Source organism: Prionailurus viverrinus, chromosome B4, assembly GCF_022837055.1.
Source record: "Prionailurus viverrinus isolate Anna chromosome B4, UM_Priviv_1.0, whole genome shotgun sequence".
NCBI classification, from domain to species: domain Eukaryota; kingdom Metazoa; phylum Chordata; class Mammalia; order Carnivora; family Felidae; genus Prionailurus; species Prionailurus viverrinus.
The window spans coordinates 117,176,839-117,191,308 of record NC_062567.1 but is presented as its reverse complement, the minus strand read 5'-3'; the positions used below and the strand labels follow the sequence as shown (position 1 = coordinate 117,191,308).

The window sequence follows — 14,470 nt, the reverse complement described above, 5'->3', positions numbered from 1 at the left end:
CAGTCTGCTTTGGCTTACCTTGCCAGCCTTACCTTTTGTTCCTCTCTCCAACTCAGCCAAGAAGCCAGTGCTTCCAAATGTGCTGTGTTCTTTCTCACCCATAGGACATTGCACATAATTCCACTTTTGTCCTTCCTCTTTTCAGTGCTAGGTCCTAACCAGGCTTCAGTCATGATCTCCAACTGAAAACACATCCCGGATCCCATCAGGGCCCCCAAGCACGTGCTACCACCATAGCATATTCACAACATCTTAACTGAGTTTGAAAATCTGTTTCCATACCTGGAATGGAAAGAATAAAGACAGGGGCCTGCAAATTATTCATTGTTGTATCGCCATATCTTGGTCAGAGATGTCTGGCATTCAGTGTTTTAAGATTAATTATTAATTCTCACTTTTAACCTGCCTAGTATGCTATAATTTTTAATCAGTTTTCTTCTCAAAATCTATTTTAAAAATTGTTTTTATTATTTATATATTTTTTGAGACACAGAGAGCACATGCACAAATGGGGAAGGGGCAGAGAAAGCGGGATAGAGGATCTGAAGCAGGCTCTGCGCCCACAGCGGACAACCCAATGTGGGGCTCAAACTCACGAACTGCAAGATCATGACGTGGGCCAAAGTCGGACACTTAATCAACTGAGCCACCCAGGCGCCCCTCAAAATCTGTTTTTAGGGGAAGACAAAACTGATTCATTCATATCAACATATAGGCAGATCACTGATGATCCTAAACAGCAGCTCTTCCTAGAAGCATTTACATTCTTCCAGGAACAGAGTTTGAAGCCACAGGAATGAATCCCCAATGCAGATAACCCAACCATAAATAGTAAGTCATGAGAGCATTTCTGGGGGGAAGGAAGCTTTCCCAGAACCTTCAACTCAGTCACATAGGTGACCTCTTACTTGCCCTCACCTTCACTGAAGAATGACTGTTTTGTATGTAGAAATCAGATCACTTGTTGGTTATTTTTCTCTGCATTAAATAAATCATTATTTACCCATAGTAAAAATGCCTGAATTAACTTGTAACATTTCTGGCTTTGTTTCAGGGAAGTAATGTTATGGAAGATCAGGATTTATTGGAAATTGGAATCCTTAATTCTGGGCACAGACAAAGAATTCTACAGGCAATCCAGCTCCTTCCAAAGGTAAGCAATGCTTTCTTACCCTGGCCCTATGTACAGCAGTTTTGAGTCCAGATGTGCAAGGGTTATTAGTACTTAGGACAACATTTCTACATTTTGATGCAACTCCCAAAAGCAGTTCTTATTAGGTCCAGCCAAACATTCAGACTCACAAGACTACTACGGGCCATGCTTGGCTTTAGGTTTACCAGAAGGATGTCACAGAGGAAACTCCACTGACCATCAGGGCACCTTCAGAGTCTCTCTTCAGTGAGAGAGGTGCTCAGGTGACAGCTCAGGTACAAGAAGACAAGATCAATATTGGATGAGTGTGAGAATGGTCCTGGATTTGAAGTGTCATGTCCCATAAGAGGCAATATCTCTTGTACAATTCTGTAAACTTAGCCTCCAGGGGCAAGGAATCTACCTAATTATAAGCGTCATCACTCAAGAAAGACCAAAGTATCACATCCCCATCAGGTATTTATAGTTCATGTATAAATCCTCCCAGTCAAGATGCAATTTGCCAACCAAGGTGGCATTTTAACTGTAAGCACTGTTACCTAGCAACAGAGTTGACCTTCTGTTTCCAGATAAGGTTTCATAGGAGCCTAAAGCAAGAGGTAGGATCCTAGCACTGGTCTGCAAGATATGTAGGACTTTAACTGATAAGGAAAGGGAAAACGTTTCAGGGGTCAGCAGAAATCATATAAATATAAATATAAATTGCAAGGAGTATTAGGGGAATAGCAATACTGTGTGATTTAAAATGCAATGGGATTTGCACAACAATGTGAATGTCCTCAATCATTGCCACTAAATTGTACACTTAAAAATGGTTAAGGGGGTAAATTTTATGTTTTATTATTTCACCACAGTTTAATAATTTTTAAAAAAATAAAAAAATTCAGTGTAATTAAAACAATTAGAGAGTAGAGAGTATAGTCAGAGATAAAGCAGTAAAAGTAGGTTGGGTTAGTTTGTGTCAGGCTAAGGAATTTGAAATTTGTTCTGTAGACACTAGGGAACAGACATGACTGGACTGCTTTAGGCCAGTCAATTTGGGAGGCAGTATACAACAGGAATTAGAAGGAGGAAAAGTTGAAGTTGGGTCAACCAGCTGGGAAAAGATTCAGGGGGCAAGACTGAAAGCAGATGAGCAGTAATACTTACACCTAGATATAAGAATTTATATACTTTGTATTCTCCTCTGCTCTTTTCCTTCCTAATGAGGCTATAATTTCTCAGAATGAGAAAGATAAATATTAACCACTGTTTCTAAGGAAGTGATCTGATGAAATTTGCCAACTGACAGTGAACTGAGTTTCTACTGATAGAAAGTTAACACTTTTGCAAATTCAAGGAGAGTTAAGCATACAAAGGAGTTGCATCATACAATATTCTACAGTAAAAGGAAAACAATAAAGTGACCTTAGAACTAATTCCAGAAGTAATTCTTATAAGCGTATTGTTCACCTCACTACTTTTGTATCTTAAAATATTACTTCCTCAGCAAGTTGCTCCTCATTGTCTACAAGGACTTCGGCACTACTGTATCCCCAACACCCAGTCCAGTGTGCAGTGCATCATAGGCACTCAATAAACTAAGTGACTACCCCCTTGTCACAATGCTACCCATCATTTAAAGTTCAGTTCAAGTAGCTCCATATCACTTCCTTTGTGAAACTTCCCCTAAAAGGGAACCACTCTTCTCACATTGGTAATTATCACCCTAGTCCAAACCAACCACCTCTAACTGGACTAGCATGATGAGTTCTAATCTATCATCTCTAAGTTAGACTACTGGAGTCAATTTCTCATTGGTTCTCTCTAGCTTGGATAATTAATTCATAGACACCTAATCTCTGTACTAGTTACCTTTCTTATGACTCTACATTTGAATTTCCACACAGCATCCAGAATGATCCTTCTCCTTCTCAAATGTAAATCAGATCATGCCACACCCTGTTTAAAATATCCAATGGATTCCCTTCTCACTTAGAATAAAATCCTTATCGTAGCCTACAGAAGTCAATAGGATCTGGCCCGTTCCCACCTCTATGACCTCATCTCTCACTCTCCTATTTCCCTAAACTCTAGTTATGTGGCTTCTTCTTGTTCCAGAATATACCAAGCTCATTTTTTCCTCAAGCCCTTTCCATACTGGTCTCTGTCTGGAAAGCCTTTTATTCAGATTTTCACACTTGCTCCTATACATCATCAAACCTCTATTCGGCTACGATCTCCTCACGGAGGCTTTCAGACCTCAAAGTCACACTCCTCACATTCTATCACTGTCCTTCCCATTGCCCTGCATTAGTTTCTCCATGGCACCTATGGCTATCCAAAGTTACATTATTATTTGTTTGTTTTTTCCTTATTTTTCATCTCTCTCCCAAAATTCAGGACCCATGAGCTTAGGGACCTTAACTATCTTGTTCCCTTCTATATACCCAGCCCTAGAACAGTGCCAATAACATATAGGTGGTCAAAAAAAAAAAAATGCTTGTAGAAGACAGGAATACACGGCTGTCTCTTTCCTCGGATATTCGATAGCTCTATGCCTGTCCTGAAGGTACTAATAACACTCTACCACTTCTGACGTTAGAAACATCCTGAAGGCAGAGACAGTGTCGCATCCATCCATGAATTTCCCAGTGTTCTTAGCCCAATACATGTGCATTAGCAGAGTGAAAGAATGAGTGACTGACTGAATGAATATATTCCTCATGGTATTCAAATATACATTTTTTTCAAATCAGTGTGCTCAATAAAATATATCTGTAATAGTGTACAGGCCATTTGATAATGAGAAACAGAAGAACCTGAACTCAGAATTATTTGGAGAATAAATGGAGTGTTTATTTTTAAGACAGAATATCATTCCCATTAGAGAAAACAATGTAACCGAAACAATACAAAATTAAGCTTTTATCAAGAGGCTGATGCGAAAGTGCTTACCATGCACCCAAATGAGTAGAGAATATATAAAAACATCCACACACGTGTTCAGCAGCACAAACAGAATGTTATAATGCTACAAATTGATGCTTTGCCTTCTTAGGTAATGAGCCCAATCTTCAGATGGTTAATAGTGTAATTTTACTGCCAGCACATTCATTTGCATTCACTCTAACTTTGCGCTGCTGCAAAAGGGACACAATGTCTCTTTGTTGTGTTTATGCAATTTTAGTGTTCAGAGTATCTGTTCTTCATCTGTCACGAAAAATATTCCATGATTGCTACCTGAAATCCTTTAATTAACATATTGTGTTTTGGAATCCGTGAGATTGTTCCTAAACAGAGAAAAGGTGGTTTGCTAAATGCAATCTTGATCTGTTAGCACACTTCAAAGCATGTTTTTTCATGCTTTATTTGTATTTGTTGTTTCAAGTTTCGAAGACAAAAGTTTATTCCTTTGGTAATAGTGATTTTTCTTTCCTGTATCCTTTTTAATATTGAAATATTGGCCAATGCAAAGGTCTGCATGTTCTCAAGTACATTTGATACATCAAACACATGGAAAGTATTCCAGTGTTCTAAGCGCAGACATAGGAAGAGCATTAAGCACATGAATTCCTCTCTTCCACTCATTATTTCCCTCTGTCTTTTATAATGCTTGACCTTTAGTAGCAAAGCTTAATTATCCAGTTTCACCCAATATCCACTTTCCTCACCAACCCCAGTTCAGTCTTTTCTTAGGTCTAAAAGTTTACCAGGACTTCTGAAGATCAAATTTCACCCTTTTTCTCTTTTTAAGAAAGGAACCATAACATGAGAATGTGACTTATTTTTCACTCTCCTAGAAACTGTAAGCATATTAGACTTTTTCTGTCCCCTAGACTTGGGGAAATTATCTGATTACTTATTTTGCAACACATAATTTACCTTTTCTTAGGTAAGAAGTCCATGTGACCAAGTATTTGGATAATCCTCTAAAAACCTTTTAAAAAGGCATAATGTCTTTTGTCCTTTGACAATATAACACTTGGAAGTCAGGAATTCAAAAACACTTTCATTTTAAAGGTTTACAAGACTGTGTCAAAGCGCATATTATGTCAGCTGTCTTAATCTCTGTCATCCTGAATCAAATGTATTCTTGGCACACTAGCAACTTTTATGTCACCTGCCCACTTCTTTTTCAATATTTCCTTTCCTGATATTTTTATGTTTTTTATCTTTTGGATGTTTTGAGTAGTTGTTTATACTCACTGTCCCCCCCCCTTTTTTTTTTGCTCCCATTAATTTTTCAACCTTCTTGGGTCTAACTAGTTCCTCTGCTACCACTGCACACAACCAGTGCTAAGGTTACCAGTAGGGAAGAAAGTCCATATACCCCCTTCCACCTTCACTTGCTTTAGCTGTAGTAGATTCTCATACTCATGTTAACTGTCTTATTGTTGTCTTTTGGCTTCTCCAATATCTGGTTATCTTCATGCATCTCTGACACTCCCTCTCCTCCCCTCTGCATTTTCCTCAGTTAAATGTTGGAATTCCTCAAAACTCCCAACTCAACAATATTGTGACTAGTAAACGTTGTTATCACAGGACTCTTGATCATAGTACATTTTCTGATAGCCACTGTTTGGTTCATCATTGCCATAGCCTACTTCTACTTTACAGCATAACAAATATTTAACATTTCAGCTGCTCATTATCTCTCAGTTCAGTTCAATTTAACCAGTATTTGTTGGGCTACGTATTTTCAATTATTTTTTCACGAATGACCCTGAACACCTCTGGTTGGACTAAAAAACACCTTTCTTATCTTCATTTTACGATTTTGGTTAAAAAAAACAACAACAGAGTTATCTGTTATTTCAATAGAAAAACAAGATTCTGTGCTAGTTATCTATTGCTATATAACAAATTACCCGAACCTTAGTGGCATATAAAAACAACATTTATTATTTCAGAGTTTCTGTGGGCCAAGAATCCAGGAGCTGCATAACTGGGTCCTTGGTTCTGGGTCTCTCACAGAGCCATAGTCATCTCAAGACCCAAGTGGGAGGGTCCCACTGCCTAGCTCACTCTTGTGGTTGTAGGCAAGTTTCCGTTCCTCAAGGGTTTTGGGACAGAAGTCTTAACACTTCACAAGCTGTTGGCCTCTGTCAATTCCTGTCATATAGGCCTCGCCATAAAGTATCTCACAATAGGCATCTGGTTCCAACAGTACAGCAAGTGAAAGGACAAGAGAGGGCTAGGGAGATGGAAGTCACAGTCTTTGGAACATGCCATCCTTTTGCCATATTCTATTCATGAGAACCAAGTCACTAGATTAAGCCCACATACAAGAGGAAGTGTTTACAGATGCTGTAAATACCTGGAGGTGAGATCACTGGGGGACCACATCAGAAGACTGCTCACTGCAAATATACTTTATACTGATCCACTTTACAGTCTAGTTGCCATGTCTACATTTGTGGTTAAAGTGGAATAACCCATCAGTAATAACAACAAAAAAAGATTCTTTTATTTCCATGGGCCATCTTTTTTTTATATTTGTTTCTTTGTTTACTAAATGCTTATTTTTTATTATTTTTTATTTTTTAATACAATTTATCTTCATGGGGCTGTGATATTCACAGTTAGATGATTTAGAAGCCACATTTGCAATTGCCTCTCAAAAAAAAGACACATGTCTCTGGTCTGTAGAGTCAAGTGTGAAATAGCATCATACAATCATACACAAATCAGAGACCTTGGAGATGAGATGAATACACATAAAGACTTCACAATCTAAACAACACTAATCTAAGTGATAACACACAAATCAGAAATCCCACAAAACATTATAAATTCTTAAAACATGTTTAGTCTTTATTGGTGCCTCACCACTGAAAGGAGCATATTTCCATCTATATTAGGAAAGTGAATTGGTCAAAGTCTATTGGACAAGACGTTAAGGATGTTAGCAAACACATTTTTTAAATTTATTTTGAAACAGAGAGAAAGAGAGAGAGAGAGCAGAGTAGGGGCAGAGAGAGAATCCCAAGCAGGCTCTGTGCTGTCAGTGCAGAGCCCAAGGCAGGGCTCAGTTTCACAACCTGTGAGATCATGCATGACCTGAGCTGAAATCAAAAGTTGGATGCCACCCAGGTGCCCCACATTTTTAAAAACAACCAAAGCTAGAAGTAAAAGGGACCATGTAACCTTAAGCCTGATCAGAACAAATAGAAAAAGGCAACAGTTGACCAAAGAAACCAACCAAACAAACAAACAAACAAACCAGCTGGTGAGCAGGACTATAGAGATAAACTGGCAGGGACTGAGAACTCAAACACTTTTAAGGACAGGACATAGGGAGTGGTAGAAACTGTGGTGAAATAGAGAACACAAGCCCTGCCCCCCCCAAAAAAATACTAGGTTTTTCCCCCGACTTTATAAATAGAACAAAGCACTGGGGACCAAAGTTGGTTATAGCTGTTACAATGGATTCACAGGTTATTCCAGATATCAAGAGAAGTATTATGGATGTGACATTATCTCAGTTTGGCTTCCTGTCCAAAACTTTTCTCTTAAAGACTCTAGTTCTTTCAAGTTCCTTAAAATTCATATGTGTGTTAATTCTAGTCTTGATGGTTGATGAAGATGTGTATAAGCTTTAGGGAAAAAGTGTTTAACCAGTATAATTTCTTTAGAAGTCTAAAATGGAAGGTTCAGTCTTATTTCCCTGACACTTAGAAAAATGACAGACACTTATTCCTGTTTCTTCTGGTATTTTTCAGAAGGGCAATGACAAAATGTAGGCTGCAGGCACAGAAGCTCTCAAGGTACATTTGACAGGGTAACTTTTCATTCTCCCATGCCATCACTCACTTTCCATCTACCCTCATTCTTTTTACTTGCATTTCTTTGTTTTTGCCAGCTGGCATCTTAAACTTTGTGCCACCCAATGTTGACCTACCAGCCTATGAACATCTTGCTGAAAATATACTCTTCAACAAAATCCCACACACATATATGCACCATTAGCATTAGGGGTCTTCACTTAAAGTTAATACACAATTGGACCCAGAGTCTAGAGTATTCTACTTCCTTTAGGTCTGGTGAGACAAACTGTGGTGGTCTGAGAGTCTTTTCAAGTTCTATTTAGTTCTGCAAATGTCTTATGATTCTGGGACAAACAGATATGCTCACTTAGGTCAGTGTAAAAGCTTACTTACTTCTTAGGAGAAGTGTTGGTGCCATTGGAGAATAGGGAAGGCAGAAAGACTAATTGACCTTAAAGTGAAAAACTTAGGTAATTTGTAGTCTGTAAATCTTAAAGTGAGAGCAAATAATTCAGATCTTTTCTATTATCTCTTACCCCAGCAACTCTGATGTCCTCTGAAGCATTTTCCTCATGCTTCATGCCTTCTGCTCATACATGGAGCCTGTAACTACTCTGTTCTTCAGGGGTACCTTGGGAGAAGGCATGACTGATGTTCCTCAAGTTCTCTGGGCCCTTTCAAATGACAAAGCCCAGTACATACAGTGTATAAAATAACTATAGCTGTTTGGCCTGGACAGATATCCAAAGAGAAGCTGAATGTGAGAGAAGCGCGATTCTAACATGTTTACCGATGTACCAACATCCTTCTGCAGTTTCAGAAGGCAAAATGACAGCTGCAGTCTTCCTAAGCTAAAGCGGGGAGGTCTTTTAACATTCTCTTTTAAATAAATTTATCTTGGAATAGTTCATTATGTAGACCACAGAGCTAAAATATCATTTTTACTTATAATCCCCCCCCAATATTTATAGAGAAAAAGTGGAGGAATTCTGTAAGTAAATAGGTTTTGATCTATTGCCATCCCCAGCAACTGTCATCCTTCAATTTTGAGAAATTCACCCCCATTTAATAAAGAACAATGGCTCCCTTGGAATGATGCCAAAATCAGTAGTAATAGAAGAGAAACTCTAATATCTGGGCACTTTCTCTTCCTTACATAATTCTTCCAAGAAAATCACAATTTAGAGCTGCAAAAGACCTTAAAACATCTAGCTCAATATCTCTCCTGAGTCTTTCAGAGGTGAGGAAACCAAGTCTGGGTCATATTAAATGACTTGCCCCAAGGCAGATTGTTTCTAAGTGACAAAAGTGGCACCGAATCCCAAGTGTCTGTATTCATGACAATGCCTCCTGGGTGAATACTGTGCTCTATCAGAGACCCAAGGCTCTGAGGATGCTTGTGTATCTGGGACAGAAACTGTAAAAGGACAAGAAAGGACCAAATGACTAAACATAAGAAAAGGAATTATTTATAATATTGGGCTTTTTTTTAAGTTTCATGTTTAAAAGGTAGTTTTTACAACCTCCCTACATCACTAAACTCCCTTTTCAAGGGTGGAAGGGAAGGATTGTTCCAGGGACCCAAAAGCTCTAGAAAAGCAGGAAGAAAACAGACATGAAAAAGAAGAAAGGCAGACATAGACCATGTCCACTGTCCAGTGGCCCGTGGGAATCAAACCACTTGTTTACCCCTGAAGGTGGCCTTAGAAAAGCTTTATTAACAGTAGGCATTGCTGTTTCAAAGAAGGAAAAGCATAATGGAATAAAATAAAATAACAAATCATTTATTTTCTTGTTTAATCTGGGTAGAAAGGAAGGAAAGATGGGCAAGATAGAAGGGCACTCTCTAGGGCAATGAAGACACATCTTTAGAGCATTAAGCTCCACGGAGATGACATTTTTATAATAATTGACAGGGAAGCTGCATGGTGTCATGGTTGGGAATATAGCCAGAATCCCCAAGTTTGGTTTTACCTACTTCACCAGGGAGTTGTGAGACTTACGTGAGTCAACATTTATAAAGTACTTAAAATAGACCCTGGTGTATCATATGTGCTATATTTATGTTTACTAAATAAAATTTTTTAAAAGACTGAAGGTAAACCATGAAAAAGGTGAGGTTCCTTCATCCCATTATGTCCAAAAATTACTAGTCCAGGCATACACAACAAGCAGAGTGAGTCTCCTTTTATTCATTCAATAGATGTATTATGAAATACCTACCATATAGGAACTGTTCGAGATGTTGAGGATTTGATGTTAGGAAACAAAACCTACATGGTCACTGTCCCCTTGCAGCTTACATTCTAGAGGGGAGTGCAGACAAAAAGAAGTAAACACACATAATTTCAAGTAATGATAAATGCTATAGAGAAATATTAAACAGGGAGTAGACAGAGTGAAGAGGATGTTCAAAATTTTGATTGTAGATGGACAAAGTAGGATTCACACCCAGGCAGTTTACCTGAGGTTCTTTACCACCTCACCGTGTTGTCTAAATGCTATATTTCAAAGCACAATACGGGTACTAAGGAGATATTGAAACGACCAAGCTAAACAGTCCAAGTCCAGGGCACCTTCAAGGAACTTGGAATTTGGCAAAAATGTACTCTTAGAAGCTTTTGATTTAACCTAATTTAATCTTAGTCTAGCCACTTTCTACTTGTGTCACTTGGGCAAACTATTAAATTCTCCAGTCCACAGTTTCCTCATCAGTAAAATGGGGATGATAGCAGAACCTACCATGTTAGGTTATTGTGCATTGTAAATTTAAAACTCCTTATGAAGTGCCTGGCATTTAGAGGCACTAAATTAATACTAGTTATAGCTACTGTGTTTGTTCGGTAATGCTCATTAAATTAACAAAACTCAAGGAATTATTGCCATTGCTCTTGCCTGGGTCCACGTAGAAACAAAATGGACTCACTTCTTGATATAAGCCTATGCCTAAAAATCCTATGACTGCATTGCATAGTGGGCTTCCCATTCTTATGGATTTCTCATAAGGGCAGATTATTCGTTTTCTAGATAAGAAGAAGGCAAAACTTTCAAATCTGATCATCATCCACCAAATTAATTTTTTTACTATCTTTAGGATTATTGTTTAACCCACTAGTAACTAGAATAAAAGGTGTTTAAAGTCATAACTAGGACCTTCCTATTTAAGAAATTAAGTGAATAAACATAGGGCTGAGAGGGCATCCTGACTGCACCTCTTAGAGGTAACGTAATCAGTTCCCAGCACCACATGGAAAGTGGCAGAGGAGTACATATATATGGAGAGTACCTTGAACAGCAAGAGCTCAATAAAGATACGTGGCATAGAATAATAGCACAGAAGTGAACTGAGAAGCTGAGTGGGCGGAAATTGCCAGTGCAGTTCCATTAAATTGCTAAAGGCATTGTGATTTCGTAGAAAAGCAGAACTATGTAAATTTATAGATGAGATCTAAAAGAACATATCCGCCATTTTGAATGAGCCATCTTCCCCCTTACTGTATAATTGAATTAAGTGCTAATTTAATAGTTGAATATAATTTGGCTGTATTTCTTATTTTTGATCAGCAGCACTCAAGTGAGAAGTCTGTGTTCAATTTATATCTGCAAATGCAGTGAGCATCTACTTATGTCTCAGACACAGTGCAAGGAGAAAAAAGTTGAGATTATACAGTATCTGCCTTCAGAGAGATTACAGTCTAGCAAAGGAGGTTGAACCAATATCCAAGTTAAAGCAGAATGTGAACAGCTATAATAGAAGTAAAAATACATGCTCTGAATGTTAAGTGTAAGGGGAGGTCTCTCATGTACAGGAAATCTAGCTCATGGCACTCTGAGCAGAAAGTGACCCGAAGCATTTGCTTACTTGTTCAGGCAGATAGATACGCTATTTGTTTCTCATTTGTAATAACCATCCTCTGAAATACAGCCAGTGCCATCAATCCAGCTACGAATTTCATCCATCACTTTGCCCTTCAAGCTATAATAAGTCAAATACTACTTCAAACCCTAGCAGTTTTCTATACTCGGCTTCAATGGAGCAGGCTAAACTAGTAACAGAGTTACTCCCACCCTAAGATAAGCTAAGCACTTTTACTCCCACCCTAAGCTAAGCACTTTTTAATTACCTGGTATTTCTTTGTGATAATTTTCTTTTTTGGTGGTAAATGGGATTTTAGATTTCTATCTTTTGACTTTAGGTTCTAATCTGATGTTTGATCTGTAGATCCATAGTGAACATGGTAGAACTACATAAGAATCCACGTTCCCCTGGGAGTTTCTAAACATGCTCAGAAAGACACCATAGACAAACACCTATGTTAATAGGCAACACTTAAACACAAATTTTCTGTGTGCCAGGCACTGTTCTAGGTACTGTTATATTAACTACACATTAACTCATTTAAATCTTAAAATTTATTCTCTATCTTACAGTTGAAGAAACTGTAAGACACAGAAAAGTGAAGTAACATTCCTAAGGTTACACAGTTAGTAAGTGGCAGAGTCGGGATTTGAACCAGGCAGCCTGGCTCCAGAGTCTATGCTTTTAGCTGCTTTCCCCTACTGCTTCTATCACCAGAGTATCACATGTCTGTGCTTTGGGAATAGCCTATCAATGCCTTCACCTTTGAAAAAATGAGTGACTATTTTCATTACCTCCCACAGATCTAGCATCTTCCATTTTAATGAGTAGAAATTTAACTTTTTTTTTAACAAATAACTACTGTTCTTATCAGAGAAAATGAGTGCTCAATAAACTATCAGATTCCTTCTTTCGTGTCTTCAAGAGAAAATGCAGTTTAGCTTTACTTGTTCTATGCATTGATAATGGTATAAATGCTAAGTAGATAACTTTAAATGATCTTTAAGCTTATAATTTATAAGCCACAGAGTCCCAACAGGTTAAAAGTCTTTTCTTCAATGCATCACCAGATTTAACCCTCAATTCCTTCTTTACTTAGAGACTATTGCTTGTTGGGAAAAGGTTGTATTTATAGTTTTACTAATACTAAGAGGTAAATGTATTATAGAAATTTTTGAATGTGAAATTCTCTCCACAAAAGTATAAGAGGTTATTGCATAGATATGCAAAAGATTGATTTCCCTGCCTTTTACCTCTGGGACTCAATTTCATCATCATCTATCAACATTTCTGGTGTCCATTTTTGACAGAGCACTTTTCTAAGTGCTACTGATGTAGATGCAAAGTAACAATTGACCTCACTTCTTAGTATCCCTAGTAAGACTGAGCCAGATGAAAGAGGTCTAGGGCAACTCCAGACACATAATGTATGCAAACACCCACATTCCCAGATGTTCATCAGTGAATCTATGATTCGTACATCCATTCAATCAGTCAGTTCATTTTGGCCCTATGCTAGCTTCGGAGATGAGGATGCAAAAATGGATAACATTTGGTCCCTGCCTCAAGGATTTCTACGTACATTTTGGACACAGATAAATATGTAAAAAGTTAAACTACTATTTGAGAGGGGAAAGAAGTCCTACTACAGAGGAGGTTAAAGCTAAATACATGAGGGTCAAGTAAGGTTTTCTGGATAGGTAGATGGCACTTGAGCTGAATCTCAAAGAATTAGTATTTTTAGCCAAATAGACCCTTGAGTGTGTCAGTCCAGCCAGAAGTTGCTGCCCGTGTTCCTGCTAGGTCTAGAGACAGTAAGGAGAAATGGATGCCCATATTCATCCATTCTCTATCTCTCACTGTATCTCTGTCTCTCTGTCTCCCTCTCTTGTGCATCCATGCTTACTTACACACACACACACACACACACACACACACACACACACACAGGGACAGTCACTACCTCCCCCATATATTAACCCCAAGAGAAATTACAGAAGAGACACTTCCCAAATTTCTCCCATCCACTCAAGGTCCTTTTATTTTCTGTAGCTTATAAAAACATTGACACTTAATTTTTTTATGTATTCAAATATATACCCAAGGAAATTACATATTCCTGGAAAGAAGGAACCTTAGACCCTTTTACATTTTGATAATGCCTAGGATGATATGACATATATATTTCGTGATTAAAAGTTGTTATTGAAATAAATAAATAATAACTATTAGAACTATTGTTAAGAGCTGACTCCACTGGGGGTTCACATGAGTACAGCTGAAAATTCTAAGTCACTTTAATGTCTGGGTCAGTTAAAACTTCTAAACTGACAAAAAAAATCCAAGACAATGAGGCTGGGAACATTTTCATAAGGGCCAAGATATTGTTTTTTGTGACTGCTGTTCTCACCTCAATTGTAGTGAAATAGTTCTTAGATTATTCCCTCACCATAAATATAAAAGGTGTTCTCAGCAACTCACCAGGGGTTCAAAATGGGGTTACACTTCTCCGTCTTCTAACCCTTCCTGAAATCCCTCCTACTAATTCATTCTGGGTGTCTCATATCACACATGCACCATTAACCAGACTGCTCACTGACCATGTGGCATCTGCTCTTTTCTGCCTCTCTTGCTCTAGCTTATCACCAAAGCTTGAAGTAGTGCCACCAGGACTTACTAAAAGTGCTCTCAATGCTGTTAATACCCACT

General features: G+C 38.1%; 1 protein-coding gene across 2 annotated transcripts in view; it reads left to right on the top strand.

Moving 5' to 3' along the window:
* The window catches only part of ANKS1B (ankyrin repeat and sterile alpha motif domain containing 1B), a 1,101,801-nt gene that overhangs the window by 787,463 nt on the left and 299,868 nt on the right, over positions 1–14,470 (top strand). For both annotated transcript variants that reach the window (XM_047867387.1, XM_047867386.1), the window contains exon 16: positions 1,055–1,153. In XM_047867387.1, the coding sequence (XP_047723343.1) occupies positions 1,055–1,153 (99 nt within the window). The remainder of the gene's footprint in view (positions 1–1,054; positions 1,154–14,470) is intronic.